Genomic DNA, 14616 nt, shown 5'->3' with positions numbered 1-14616 from the left:
GCAAAATACACAGTTCTAAATGGAGAACTGGTATTAACACTGGGCAGAACAGAAAAACAATGCCAACACAGATTTGAAGAAATTAAAAATGTACACTCCAAAAATAAAACTTGAAAAGAACACTAAGTTAGAGCATTAAGTGAAAAAATTTAAAAGACATAATTTAATGGAAAGGACAGTGGTAACTAAAGATGATGTAAGAAAACAATGGGTAACAGATTAACTCTTATTTCTTAATCTATCATTGCCCCACACTCATATAAGAGCTAAAAATAAATACATAAATAAAAGCATTATATTATGGATCATTCTGATTAGACCATACAAAATGGGCATAAAGCTGGTTTTCTAGTACTGTGAAGATGGAAAAAGGGCACAAGAAATTGCAAACAGAGACAGAAATGTGGGGTTATTCTGTCAGGAAAATTAAATCAGTAAAACATAAATGGCTTCAACTAAAAAGATAAAGGTAGAATATGAACTCTCACACAAGGTAAAGGTGAACACTGGTGATCTGGGACAACAGAGGGGAGACCTACACTGAAATGACTACAGATGATGTGTGAGTGAACCATCAGACAGCATACAACAGGGAAGAGGGAGGAAACGAACTGAACAAGCTGTTCATCAGCCTTAACTCTAGTATGTAATTCTGGGAAACTGCTCAGTTTTCAGTTATTACCTAAACACACAGCTTACAGACAAATCTTCCTACCTTCTCTGATTTTCCTTTATACTGTAACTCAAGCTAATAAAACTCAGAAGAGACAAAAATCAGTTGCTTTCTGTTCCAGAACAGTGACATCATGTGGTTTATAAAGATTAAATGAACCAAACAATCCCCACCCTCCACATACAAACCCAACAGAGAAGCTAAATTATAGACACTACAATGAATTCTCAGGCATGTGGAAACTCAGATGAATAAAAACATTAACAGCCTCACTATGGGCCCTTCAGGTGAAGCAGTAACAAGTGTGAACAATAGATCCTACTTTGGGAAGGTTCATGGGTGTCCTCAGTCGGGTCCGGACACTCTTCATTAATATACGCTGCTCTGTTGGCAGCAAATGATACTTCATAGCTTCAATGAGGTAATCTTTGCAAGCACTGCTATTCTTGACCAATGCCTCCTCTTCAACCCTCTATAAGAAGAAATAAGACATATCCCATGATGGGGATAACTATTCCATGATAAAACTGGCAAAGATACAGAAATAAAGAAGAGGCAAAAAAATAATAATAATAACTATACTCTCTGATTCAGTCTTTTCCTTACAATGAAAATCACTAAGAGAAAAATAAATGAAGCCAAAAAATGCTCAATATCTGGTCTGCAGAGAAAAACACATGTAAGCGATAAAGAAAAGAATGGCAATCAAAATTAAATACCTCGACATCAGCTATAGAATAATCTTTAGGTAATACTATATTCATCTATATCTCTTCTTCTTTTTCTGTATAAATTCACGTATTATCTTTAAACATCAAGCCAAAGAGCAAGAAAAACATTTAGATAATGAGTTCTTCAGGTGGAGTAGGCAATACTAATAAATTAGAGACACTTTTCAAACACAAAAAGGCAAATAAAATACCCAAGAGAATGATTCAAAATACCTATAACAACATGCCTACACCACAAACAAATCTTGTCCCTGCTATTCCTGACCTCACATGCAGAACAGATTTTTCTGTTCATTTTCTTAACAGTAGACTGTCAATGACTATACAGATCACAAAAAATAATGAGGCTTCAAGAAATCCTAAAATGCTCCAACTGAATCTCTTAATAAAGAATGTTTCCTTAAATGGTTTCAATTATAAAAATGTTGAAAATGTTCAGACCAGGATGCTAATAATAAAAAAATTCTCATAGACCGCTAAAATCCATTTATTTCTACTTATTTCAAATACCCTGGGTTTCCTCAGATTAGAAATAAAGACCAAAACCAAATACGTGCCACTGTAAAACTATGATGTAGAATTAAATAGTATTTGGGTCAAATGTCGAAATTCCATTTCTGCAGGGCAATCAGAAGAAGCTCAAAAGGAAAGCAAAGAAGATACAGAGCAGGGACACAGAGGCACAGGTGCATTTATTTATGTGTAAATGACCATAAATACTCTGGATAAGCTCTAGTATTTGCTTGCCCACATCAAAAATTGGGGGAAGCAAATTTCCAAGAATGGGGAGTGGCCAAAGAAAGAACAGATGCCAAGGACTGCAGGTGCCTTTACTGTCCTCTGTCCTGTGCCCTGTGGATCTGTATTCTACAGATCTTACCACTGTGTAACAGGCATCTACATGCTGTCAGCCTGGGGACACAGTGCTACCCGTGACAAAGTGCCATGTGTATTCATGTGTTTTGCATATGCTTTTACCTGAACTAAATATTCCCGAGGAAGCAAAGGTAACCGCACATGTTCCATCAGCCGAGCCATAAATTCTTGCCTTACATCTTTGTCATGGTTTACCCAAGCTATTACTGCTTCAAATACCTTGCAGAAAATAGGGGGAAAAGAAAAATAAGTAATGAGTTATGGACCAAGGCATGTGAATGAAGTATGATGAGATTACATTTTACTCAGTTCCTGCTAAGACATTCAAGTTTAACACATAGCTCAAATTTTTCAAAATCTTGACCTGTGCTGTACTAAAAAAATTATTAAGTCTATTTCTTTCTTTTAATTTGGTATTTAGTAATTACTTTTTTCCAGCTTCACTGAAGTATAATTGACAGATAACACTGTGTAAGTTTAAGATGTTCATCTGATATATTTATACATTGCAAAATGATGACCATCATAGCCTTAGCTAATACCTTCATCATGTCACATAATTATGTATATTATGTACTTCTTTTTTGTGGTGAGAACATTTAAGATATACTCTCTTAGCCACTTTCAAGTATATAATACAGTTCTGTTAACTATAATCACTATACTATACATTCCCGAGAACCTACTCATCTTACAAGCAGAAGTTTATACCCTTTCACCAAAATCTCATTTCTCCCATCTCCAACCCCACATAACCACCACTGCACTTTGTTTCTATGAGTTCAGTTTATTTAGATTCCACATATAAGTGATATATAGCATTTGTCTTTTTTTCTGACTTCTTTCACTTTGCAAATGCCCTCAAGGTCCACACATGTTGTCACAAATGGCAGTTATTTCCTTTCTCGTGACTGAATAATATTTCAGTGTGTGTCTGTGTGTGTGTGCATGCATGTGAGTGTGAGAGAGCTATCTTCTTTATCCATTTATCCACTGATGGACACTAGGTTGTTTCTATATTTTGGTTCTTGTGAACAATGCTGCAATAAACCAATGCACATGGGAGTGCAGATGTCTCTTCAAGATTCTGTTTTCATTTCCTTCAGATATAGGTAGAAGTGGATTGATGGATGATACAGTAATTCTACTTTTAATTGAGTAAGTACCTTTAGTACTTTTACACATTAAGTATTTTTCATTTGGTATTTACGAAGAATTTCACCAAATACACTATCTAATATTCTTGAACTTAAATGGTTGCTGTGATAATCTGATGATACACGATCTAATTCAGTTGATAACCTTCTTAATTTGAATTTGGTTCTACTTACCTAGATTTAAATCTCAAGTCTCTTTGGAATAGAGCACCCAAAATAATAAAGCTAAGTGATTCTGTGGAATGAAAATCACATGCCCTTATAAACAACTATGTTGGGGGCTTTTTCTTTAGGTTTACACATAAATGTTAATGGTCCACTTCTAAATCAAGGGTGTGTAGAATAGATGAACACAACTTTTCTCACAATGGAATGTATTAAAATCTATTGTTTTTGAATTTTCTTAAAAAAAGAAATAACAAGGGCATTACAACTTAACAACTTAGCTAATAGGCTAATATGAAGCCCATATTTGGTTATATAATTTCCCTCCAGGGCGATGAATATATAACCCAGTAATTTTAAAGGCTTGTAGAAAATGCCTGATGATAGGTAAGTGGATCATTTGAAACAAAAAACTTCTGTTGGTATAGAAATAGAACAAGAAACTAAAAATTATTTACAATATAATTAACATAGCTCTTTAATTCATTTGGTCAGCAAGTACCTACCAAGTACCTCTAGGTATTGGGTGCTAGAAATAAAAAGAATCTTGTCAATTCTATCTACTGTTTCTCAGCTCTGCTCGCTCTCCTCCACCTGTTTCAACCATCCTACATCAGCTCCTATTGCTCACTGGTATGACTTCAACATCCTCCTATCTGACCCTCACCCTACTTTTGATTCATTCAGCACACCACCACTGTGACAGCTGGCTTCCAAAATAGTCCCCTAATAAACCACACCAGAGTATTCACACCTTATGAAACCTGCCACGGGGAATCTAAGTTGGCCCTGTATAACAAAAAATATATATAAATAAAGAAGCAGAAGCAGTGCTGAGTGATTTCTAAAGCTTTTCAGTTTTCACTCGGGTCTCTTGAAATGCTCATTTGGGGGAAGACAGATGTCATGCAAGAAGACTCATTACTTGAGATTACCCTGTGACGAGGAACCCAAACTAGCCACACAGAGTGAGTGCAAGGAGGGGTCTGGGGGAAGAGGACAGAGGTGGAGGGAGATACCAACCAAACTCTAGCCCAAAAGCCAGACAAGTGAATGAAGGAGCCACTGTGGAAATTCTGGAGATATAAGATACCACGTGCAAATGGACTGAAGCTCCAGGATGGCTCATCTGGTATCAGGCTGGTATCTCCAGACATTCAGGCCAAGCCAGCAGAAGCCCCAGATACTACTGAGCAGAAATATGCTGTCCCAAAATGCCCTGAATGAATTCTGCCCACAGAATTTTGAATATAATAAAATGGTTATTGTTTTGTGTCACTACACTTTGGGGTGGCTTGTTACGCAGCAGGAGAAAATCAGAACAGTGATCATGACATTTCTATCATGTAGGTATTATGATTTTATTCTCCAACTGCTTAAAACCCTTTAAAGGTTCTCCACCACTAGGATGAAGTCAAGGTTCTTTAATACGGCTGAGAAGATATTTTGTCACCTTCCCATCTTAACTCCTACCACTCTGCCAAACATATTCTAAACTCTAACCATATAGAACCAACATAATGCAAATTATTTTTTCTCACCTTTTTTACATTTACATATTCTACCTCTACCTGAAATGCCCTTCCCATCCCCATCCATCTGGACTTCCCCAGCAAATGCATACTTATTTTTTAGAACTTGGGTCCCACATGTGAGATAGGCTGAACTGCCCTCCGCACCAGGAATGATGAAATGCTCCTAGAGTACCCTCTACAGCATTCCATAATCATTTATTTACCCGGCTGTATGTCCCTCTAGTCTGTGGAGTAAAGATTTCGATTTTGGTAGTATTTCCATATCTGTGATGCTATGGCAGTATCTGGTATTCAGTAGGCACTCAATAAATGTCTGTTAATATGACTAGTAATGTCTTCTTCTACTTTATAGTTCTAAAGTGCTAAGATTATACATCTAACAAGCACTTCTCACATATTCTTTTCATATAGTAAATATAACAGTAAATGTGTCTTTTTATGGCCAGGCAGGATGGATATCTTTGAAGAATAAAAGCTAAATTTTATATAATTTTAAATGAAAAGAACAAAAAGGAAAAAAAAAGTTTGTTTCTCTAAACTCAGTGTGTTCACAAGCTTTTGTGCCCTGATTCCCACAGAATATAACACTCACCAAAGAATAAAACCCTAAGGGTAGAAGAGAAAGTCAGGGGCGTCTGGGTGGCTCAGTCAGTTAAGCAGCCAACTCTTAGATTTCAGGTCATGATCTCAGGGTTGTGAGATCAAGCCCCACATCAGGCTTCATCAGCACAGGATTTGCTTGAGATTGTGTCTCCCTCTCCCTCTGCCCCTCCTGCTCATGCTCTCTCTCCCTCTCTCAAATAAATAAATCTTAAAAAAAAAAAAAAAAAAAAGGTGCAGGTGGCTAACAAAGACAACTCAAAATGTGGAGAAAGGGAGGCTACAGCCAGACAAAGCAGGTGCACAGCACTCTGGAAGGGAGAAGGGAAGCACTGGTAGGGGTGGGTATGAGTAGCAGGAGACCAGACTAAAGGAAGAGTATGGTCAAGAATGTTCAGTCTAAGGCATCTGGGTAGCTCAGTCAGCTAAGCATCTGCCTTTGGCTCAGATCATGATCCCAGGGTCCTGGGATCAAGTCCTGCATTGGGCTCCTTGCTCAGCAAGGAGTGTGCTTCTCTCTCCCTCTGCCCTTCCCCCCTGCTCTCATGCTCTCTTTCTCAAATAAATAAAGTTGTTTTTTTTTGTTTTTGTTTTTTTTTTTAACAAAGAATGTTCAGTCCAGAACAAGCTATTACTTTGTTATCCCTGGTATCTTCTTCCAACTCATGTGATAGTGAAATTACTTAGATCACAATTTTTACAGACATCTAGCTTTGGGAAGAAACTGAGCACCCAAAAGACTTGTTTCAAACAGCTTAATGTGTACCAGTTCTTGCTGTGGGAGTCAAGGACAAAACTCTAATGTTTAGCAATTCAGGGAACCTCCTATGAAGTGAAGAAACAGTAATCTGCAGACAATCAACAAGTTAACTACTGGAGTTTCTAATAACTTCCACATCAAAGATCACTGGCTGTCACTACACATACAGGATTACAAAGTTACAAAACAAAGTGAAACAAAGAAAGGAAAAGTACTACTTCACAATATACTAGAAAATAAAAATTTAATTACCTTCTCTTCTGAGGAAATGGTAAGTTTGTCACTTGAGATTAAGCTGCACACTTGTTCAATGCCGAGATTGAGAAATTCTTCACTAAGTACAACATCTGCAAAATGCTGCTCTGTTTGGAGGTTAAAAATAAAACCCATTAAAACCAACATTCCATTATCCAGCTTCAATCTGTTTCAAAAGGAAGCAGGTTTTCTTAATCTAACCTAAGAATGAGAAAAACAACTATTTCCTCAAGGCAAGAGCTAACAAAACCCAAACAATCTCACCTGGGGAAGTGCTCTCTATTTAAGTAACAAAATAGAGACACAGGTAGGAAAGCTGCCTTATCATATACTCAGCTCCTTCAAAGGGTGGTATTTTAGAATTAAACATGTATTCCTTATCCTTATATGCTAATAAGACTATCAGTATTTAAATCCATAAAACCTTAGAGTATATAAATCAGATAAAGTACATGGTATTATATATTCACACATTTGAATGTATTATGTAAAATATTAGAGGACTCCAAAACATACTGGAATAAGGAGGGAAACCAACTTTATTTGAAAACTTTAAACAAAGAAATTTTAAATGCTGGTCAGTCTGAACGTATGACCATCATTAAAAAAACAGGATTGATTTGTAATATAGATAGCTCTGAATTCTGTGGTATTTCATCTGGGGACCAAAGCATACTATTTTATACCCTCAACCTCCTTTCAGAAACTGGTAAAACTATAAATTCTTAACATTCTTAAAATTCCTAAAATTCTTAAAATTCTTAAATATTTTTAAGAATTCTTTTTTTTTTTTAAGATTTTATTTATTTGTCAGAGAGAGAGAGGGAGAGAGCGAGCACAGGCAGACAGAATGGCAGGCAGAGGCAGAGGGAGAAGCAGGCTCCCCGCCAAGCAAGGAGCCCGATGTGGGACTCGATCCCAGGACGCTGGGATCATGACCTGAGCCGAAGGCAGCTGCTTAACCAACTGAGCCACCCAGGCGTCCCTATTTTTAAGAATTCTTAAATTCTTAAAAGAACCTTTGATTTCACAAATATACCTACTCCTCCAAATGGGGGAAAAACTGTTCGTATAATCAATGACTTTACAACTTTGAAAAGGAATCATTTGGGGGCGCCTGGGTGGCTCAGTGGGTTAAGCTGCTGCCTTTGGCTCAGGTCATGTTCTCAGGGTCCTGGGATCGAGTCCCGCATCGGGCTCTCTGCTCGGCAGGGAGCCTGCTTCCCTCTCTCTCTCTCTCTGTCTGCCTCTCCATCTACTTGTGATCTCTCTCTGTCAAATAAATAAATAAAATAAAATAAAAAGGAATCATTTGTTGTGAATGGCAAGATTTCATTCTTTGCCATGGCTAACATTCACTGTACACATATACTACTTGTTCTTTATCCATTTATCTATTGATGGATATTTGGGCTGCCTCCATATCTTGACTATTATAAATAATGCCACAGTAAATGTAAGGATGCATATATCTCTTCAAATGAGAGGCTTTGGTTTCTTTTAGGTAAATACCTAGCAGTGGAATTACTAGATCATACAATATTTCTTTATGAGAAACCTCCATACTGTTTTCCATAGTGACTGCACCAACTTACATTCTCACCAACAGTGCATCCAAGAAAACTTTCCTCCACGTCCTTGCCAACACTTGTCTTTTATTTCTTGTCTTTTTTGATACTACCCATTGTGACTAGTGTGAGATATTTCATTATGGTTTTGATTTGCATTTCCCTGATTAGCAATATTGAGCATCTTTTCATGTGTCTGCTGGCTGCCTGCATGCCTTCTTTGCAAAAATGCCTATTCAGGTTCTCTGTCCACTTCTTAATCAAATTATTTGAGTTTCTGGTTGGTTTTTGCTTTGTTTTGTTTTTTGGTGTTGAACTGTATGAGTACTTTATATATTTTGGATACTAACCCCTTATAGGATATATTATTTGTCAGTATCTTTTGCCATTCGGTATATTACCTTTTCATATTTTTTGTTTGTTTTATGGTTTCTCTCACTGTGTAAAAGTTTTTAGTTTGATACAGTTTCAGTAGTTCACTTTTGCTTTTGTTTCCCCTTGCCTAAGGAGACATAGCCAGAAAAACGTGAAAGCTGACGTCAATGAGAATATTACCTAATGTTTTCGCTTAGGACTTTAACAGCTACAGGCCTTACATTCAGGTCTTTAATCCATTATGAGTTTACTTTTGTATATGGTATAATGTAATGGTCCAGTTTTCCCAGCACCATTTAAAGAAACTATCTTTTCCCCAATGTATATTCTTGTCTCCTTTGTCATAGATTAAGTGACCCTATTATTTACAGCCTTTCAATTCTGTTCCATTGGTCATGGTGTCAATTTTTATGCCAGTCCTACCCTCTTTTGGTTATTATAGTTTTGTAATATAGTTTGAAATCAAAAAGTGCAATGTCTTCACTTTTGTTCTTCTTTCTTAGGATTGCTTTGGCTATTTGGGGTCTTTAATGATTCCACAAAATTTTTAGTATTTTTTTTTTCTACTTGTTGAACAATACCATTGGAATTTTAATAGGGATTACACTAGATCTACAGATGGAGTTGGGTGGCATGGACATTTTAACAATATTAATTCTTCTTATTCATGAATTCATGAAGAATAATTCTTCTTATTCATGGAACATATTGTTCCATTTATTTATCTTTTTTCAGTTTCTTTCATCAAAGTCTTGTAGTTTTCAATGTATAGATTGTTTACCTTCTTGGTTAAATTTATCCCTAGGTATGTTGGTATGTTATTGGTTCTGATGCTATTACAAATAGGATTGTTTTGTTTTTCAGATATTTGTTAGTGCATAGAAACTCAAATTTGCATGTTAATTTTGTATCCTGCAAGTTTACTGAATTTGTTGATTCATTCAAGGGTTTTTTTTTTTTTTTGGTGAAATCTTGGGATTTTATATACATATATATATATATATATAGTAAAATTGTCTTCGCAGATTATATGATTATATGATCATATAATCTGCGAAGACAATTTTACTTCCCCCTTTCCAACTGAATGTCTCTTATTTCTTTCTCTTGCCTGATTGCTCCACTAGGATTTCCAGTAATATGCTCAACAGGAGTTTTGAGAGTGTGCATCCTTGTCTTTTACCTGATCTTAAAGAAACCTTTCCAGTTTTCCACGGCTGAGTATGAAGTTTTAGCTATGGGTATGCCATATATGACCTCTACTATATTAAAGTTTAATACATTAATGTATGTTCCTTGTATACCTAATTTGTTGAGAGTTTGTCTCATGGAAGAATGCCGTATTTTTTTTTTTTAAGATTTTATTTATTTATTTGACAGAGAGAAATCACAAGTAGATGGAGAGGCAGGCAGAGAGAGAGAGGGAAGCAGGCTCTCTGCTGAGCAGAGAGCCCGATGCGGGACTCAATCCCAGGACTCTGAGATCATGACCTGAGCCGAAGGCAGCGGCTTAACCCACTGAGCCACCCAGGCGCCCCAAGAATGCCGTATTTTGTCAAATGCTCTCTCAGCATCTGAGATGATCACATAATATTTACCTTTCATTTTATTCCTATGCTGTACCAAATTTACTGTTTGCAGATGTTGAACTATCCTTGAATCCTACAGATAAATCCCACTCGATTTTCTATGTACTGCTGAATCCACTTTGCTAATATGTGGGTAAGAATTACTGCACTTACATTCATCATTGATATGTAATCTCCTTTTCTTGCAATATCCTTATCTGGCTTTGGTATTAGTTTTAACCCTGGCCTTGCAAAATGAGTTTGAGAGTATTCCCTCCTCTTCTGTGTTTTGAAGGAGTTGGAGGATTAGTGTTAATTCTTTAAATGTTTGACAGAATTCATCTGTGAAGCCATATGGTCCTGGATCTTTCTTTTGGGGAACTTTTGGATTACTGATTCAGTCTCCTTACTTGCTATTGGTCTGGTCAGATTATTCTAGTTCTTCATGAGTCAGTGTTGGTAGACTGCATGTTTCTAGAAATTTATCCATTTCTTCTCATTATATTAGCATATAAGTGTTCTTATTAGTCTCATGATCCTTTGTGTTTCTGTGTATAAGCTGCAATGTCTTTTTCACTCCTGATTTTATTTATTTGAGTCTCCGTTTTTTTTTTAGTCTTGCTAAAAGTTTTCTCAGTTTTACCTCTGCAAAAAAAACCCAGCTCTTAGTTTTATTGACCTTTTCTATTGTTTTTCTGGTCTCTAATTCATTTATTTCTACTCCGTCTTTTGTCATTTTCTTTCTTCTGCTAACATTGGGTTTAGTTTGTTCTTTTTCTAGTGACATGAGGTATAAAATTAGGTTGCTTATTTTGGATCTTTTTTTAAAAATTTTTTATTTTTTATAAACTTATATTTCTATCCCCAGGGGTACAGGTCCGTGAATCGCCAGGTCCACACACCCCACAGCACTCACCAAAGCACACCCCCCCCCAATGTCCATAACCCCACCCCACTTCTCCCAACCCCCCTCCCCCCAGCAACCCTCAATTTGTTTTGTGAGATTAGGAGTCACTTATGGTTTGTCTCCCTCCCAATCCCATCTTGTTAATAGGCCTTTATCACTGTAAACTTTCCTCTTAGAATTACTTTTGAAGCATCCCATAGATTTTGGTGTGGTGTGTTTCTGTTTGCTTCAAGATATTTATTTCCCTTTTGATTTCTTCCTTGACCCACTGGCAGTTCAAGAGTATGTTGTTTAATCTCCTCACATTTGTGAATTTTCTAGTTTAGTCTTGTTACTGATTTCTAGCTTAGTACCACTGTGCTCAGAAAAGATAGCCAGTTTGATTTTAATCTTAAATTTGCTAAGATTTGTTTTGTGACTTATCACATGATCTATCCTGGAGAACATTCTGTATGTGCTTGAGAAGAATGTCTATTCTGCTGTTGTTGGATGGAATGTTCCACGTCTGTTAGGTCTGTTTGGTCTAAACTATGGTTCAAGTCCAAAGTTTCCTTGTTGATATTCTGTCTAAATGATCTATCCATTGTTGAAAGTGGATTTTGAAGCCTCCTACCATTATTTTATTGTTGTCTATTTCTCCTTTCTGGTGTGTCTTTCTTAATATACTTAGATGCTCTATGTTGGGTCATACTTTTTTTTTTTTTTAGATAATTTATGTATTTATTTGACAGAGAGATCACAAGTAGGCAGAGAGGCAGGCAGAGAGAAGGGGGAAGCAGGCTCCCTGCTGAGCAGAGAGTCCCATGCAGGGCTCGGTCTCAGGACCCTGAGATCATGACCTGAGCAGAAGGCAGAAGCTTAACCCACTGAGCTACCCAGATGCCCCGCGTCATACTTATTTTTAATCATTACATCTTCTCAATGAATCAAACTTTTTGTCACTATGTAATTACCTTCTCTGTTTCTACTTACTGTTTTTGGCTCAAGATCTATTTTGTATGATATCAATATACCTACATTTGCTCTTTTCTGATTTCCCCTCGCATGGACTATCTTTTTCCATCCCTTCACTCAGTCGTTAAAGCTAAAGTGAGTCTCTGGTAGACACTATATACTAGGGTCTTGTTTTTTTAATCTATCTCACCACTGTATGCCTTTCGATTGGAGAATTCAATCCACTTACATTTAGAGTATTTATTAATTAGACCTTACTAATTCCATCTTCTTGTGTTCTGGCTGTTTTGTATTTCCTTTGTTCCTTTCTCCCTCTGGCTTCCTTCCTTTGTGAATTGGTAATGTTCCATAGTTGTATGCTTTATTACCTTCTCTTTATCTTTTGTATATATACTATAAAGTTTTGTTTTGTGGTTACCATGAGATTCATATAAAACTTATAACAGATATAACTGTCTATTTTAACTTTAAAAATAAAAATTTAAAAATTTAACTTTGATCTCATACCAAAACTCTACCCTTTTACTCCCTTCCACAGTTTATGGTTTTTTATGTCAAAAATTACCTCTTTTTAGACTCTTAATCTCACAAAACAAACCGAGGGTTGCTGGGGGAGGGGAGTATGGAGAGAGTGGTTGAGTTATGGACATTGGGGAGGGTATGTGCTATGGCGAGTGTTGTGAAGTGTGTAAGCCTGACGATTCACAGACCTGTACCCCTGAGGCAAATAATACATTATATGTTAATAAAAAAATTAAAATTTTTGAAAAATTACTTTTTATATTGTGCATTCACTAACAAATTATTATAAGCTATAGTTATTTTTGATACTTTTATCATTTAATCTTGTGCTAGAATTAACACAGCACCATATTACAGTATTATTGTATTCTATTCTATCTATTTGAGAGTGAAAGAGCCTATGAGCAGGGGAGGGGCAAAAGGAGAGGGAGAAGGAAGAAGCAAACTCCCTACATCGAAAACTAATGATGTACAGTATGGTGACTAACACTCACACAAAAAAGATGATCTCTTGGGACACCTGGGTGGCTCAGTTGGTTAAGCGGCTGCCTTCAGCTCAGGTCATGATCCCAGCGTCCTGGGATCGAGTCCCACATTGGGTTCCTTGCTCAGCAGGGAGCCTGCTTCTCCCTCTGCCTCTGCCTGCCATTCTGTCTGCCTGTGCTTGCTCTCTCCCCTTCTCTCTCTCTGATAAATAAATAAAATCTTAAAAAAAAAAAAAGATGATCTCTTTGATTTTTGACTATTTTGTTATAATGCATCTTAGAGAAAATGTCTTTAAGTTGATTTTGTTTGGTGACCTATAAAAGCTTCATGAACTTAGATATCCAAATCTTCACCCAGATAGCCCTTCTTCTTGTCTTTTTTTTTTTTTTAAAGATTTTATTTATTTATTTGAGGAAGACAGAGAGAGCACAAGCAGTGGGATGGGCCAAGGGAGAGGGGGAAGCACACTCTCCGCTGAGCAGGGAGCCCAATGCAGGGTTCAATCCCAGGACCTTGAGATCATGACCTGTGCCAAAGACAGGTGCTTAGCACTCTGAGCCACCAAGGCACCCTAGCCCTTATTTCTTTAAATAAACTTTCTGTCCTCTTCTCCCTTTCTTCTTCTAGAACTCTACTGATTCACCAGTTGGTCCTTCTGATGGAATTTCATAGATTATGCAGCTTTTCTTCATTCCTTTTCATTCTTTTTTCCCTTGTTTCCTGACTGGATAGTTTTAAGCTTCCTGATTCTTTCTTCTGCTTGATCAAGTCTGTTGATCTTTTCCACTGCATTTTTCATTTCATTCAATGAATCCTTCAGCTCCAAAAAAATTTTTTTTAATGATCTCTCTTTGTTAAACTTATTTTATTCCTGTATTGCTTTCCTGAAATCACTGAATTATTGGTGTTTTCTTGAAGCCGAGTTTTCTTAAAACAGCTATTTTGATTCTTTATCAGGAAAATAACAGATCTTGGATGTTTTGGGGCTTGGTTATGGGAAGATTACTGTGACCTTTTGGTGGTGTCATATTACCATGATTTTTTAATGTTTCTTGGAGTTATGTGCTGCTGTCTCTGCATTTGAAGTAGCAGTCACTTTACTGTCTTTAGGGGACTAATATCTGTCTTTAGCCCTGCTGGAGTTTCTGAGGATTTCCTGGACCTTCCATGGATACATCTGCTCTAAGCTTCTTATTCTCTTTTGCGGAAGAAATCTTAAGCTTGTATGCTTGTCTTCATCCTGCAACACACCAAGCGGAGTGCTCACAGCCTCCTGTTTTCTTAAAGGTGGTGCTACAGCTGAAGTTTGTGGTCTCTCCCTTACCCACAGATTTGGATGCATGTGCTTGTTTGTCACCTTCCAAAGCCCACTCTTGATGCTTTCTACAAAAGCACAAATAGGAAACTGGCCACACAGTGGAGGTAAGGGGCACAGCACACAGGGGATGGGCTGGCCATGGGTCTGTTGAGAGGATCTGAGACAG

At 37.0% G+C, this 14616-nt stretch overlaps 1 protein-coding gene across 2 annotated transcripts in view; it reads right to left on the bottom strand.

Annotated features, from left to right (window-relative positions):
• Nucleotides 1–14616, bottom strand: part of KLHL2 (kelch like family member 2) — a 111633-nt gene that overhangs the window by 23928 nt on the left and 73089 nt on the right. For both annotated transcript variants that reach the window (XM_082727243.1, XM_082727244.1), the window contains 3 exons: nucleotides 6750–6859; nucleotides 2383–2499; nucleotides 996–1145 (listed from right to left, as the gene is read on the bottom strand). In XM_082727243.1, coding sequence (XP_082583369.1) covers nucleotides 996–1145; nucleotides 2383–2499; nucleotides 6750–6859 — 377 coding nt within the window. The remainder of the gene's footprint in view (nucleotides 1–995; nucleotides 1146–2382; nucleotides 2500–6749; nucleotides 6860–14616) is intronic.

This window comes from Mustela nivalis, assembly GCF_964662115.1.
Source record: "Mustela nivalis genome assembly, chromosome: 4".
Classification (NCBI taxonomy): domain Eukaryota; kingdom Metazoa; phylum Chordata; class Mammalia; order Carnivora; family Mustelidae; genus Mustela; species Mustela nivalis.
Note: the sequence above shows the minus strand (reverse complement) of the source record. Positions and strands in the feature narration are given on the sequence as shown.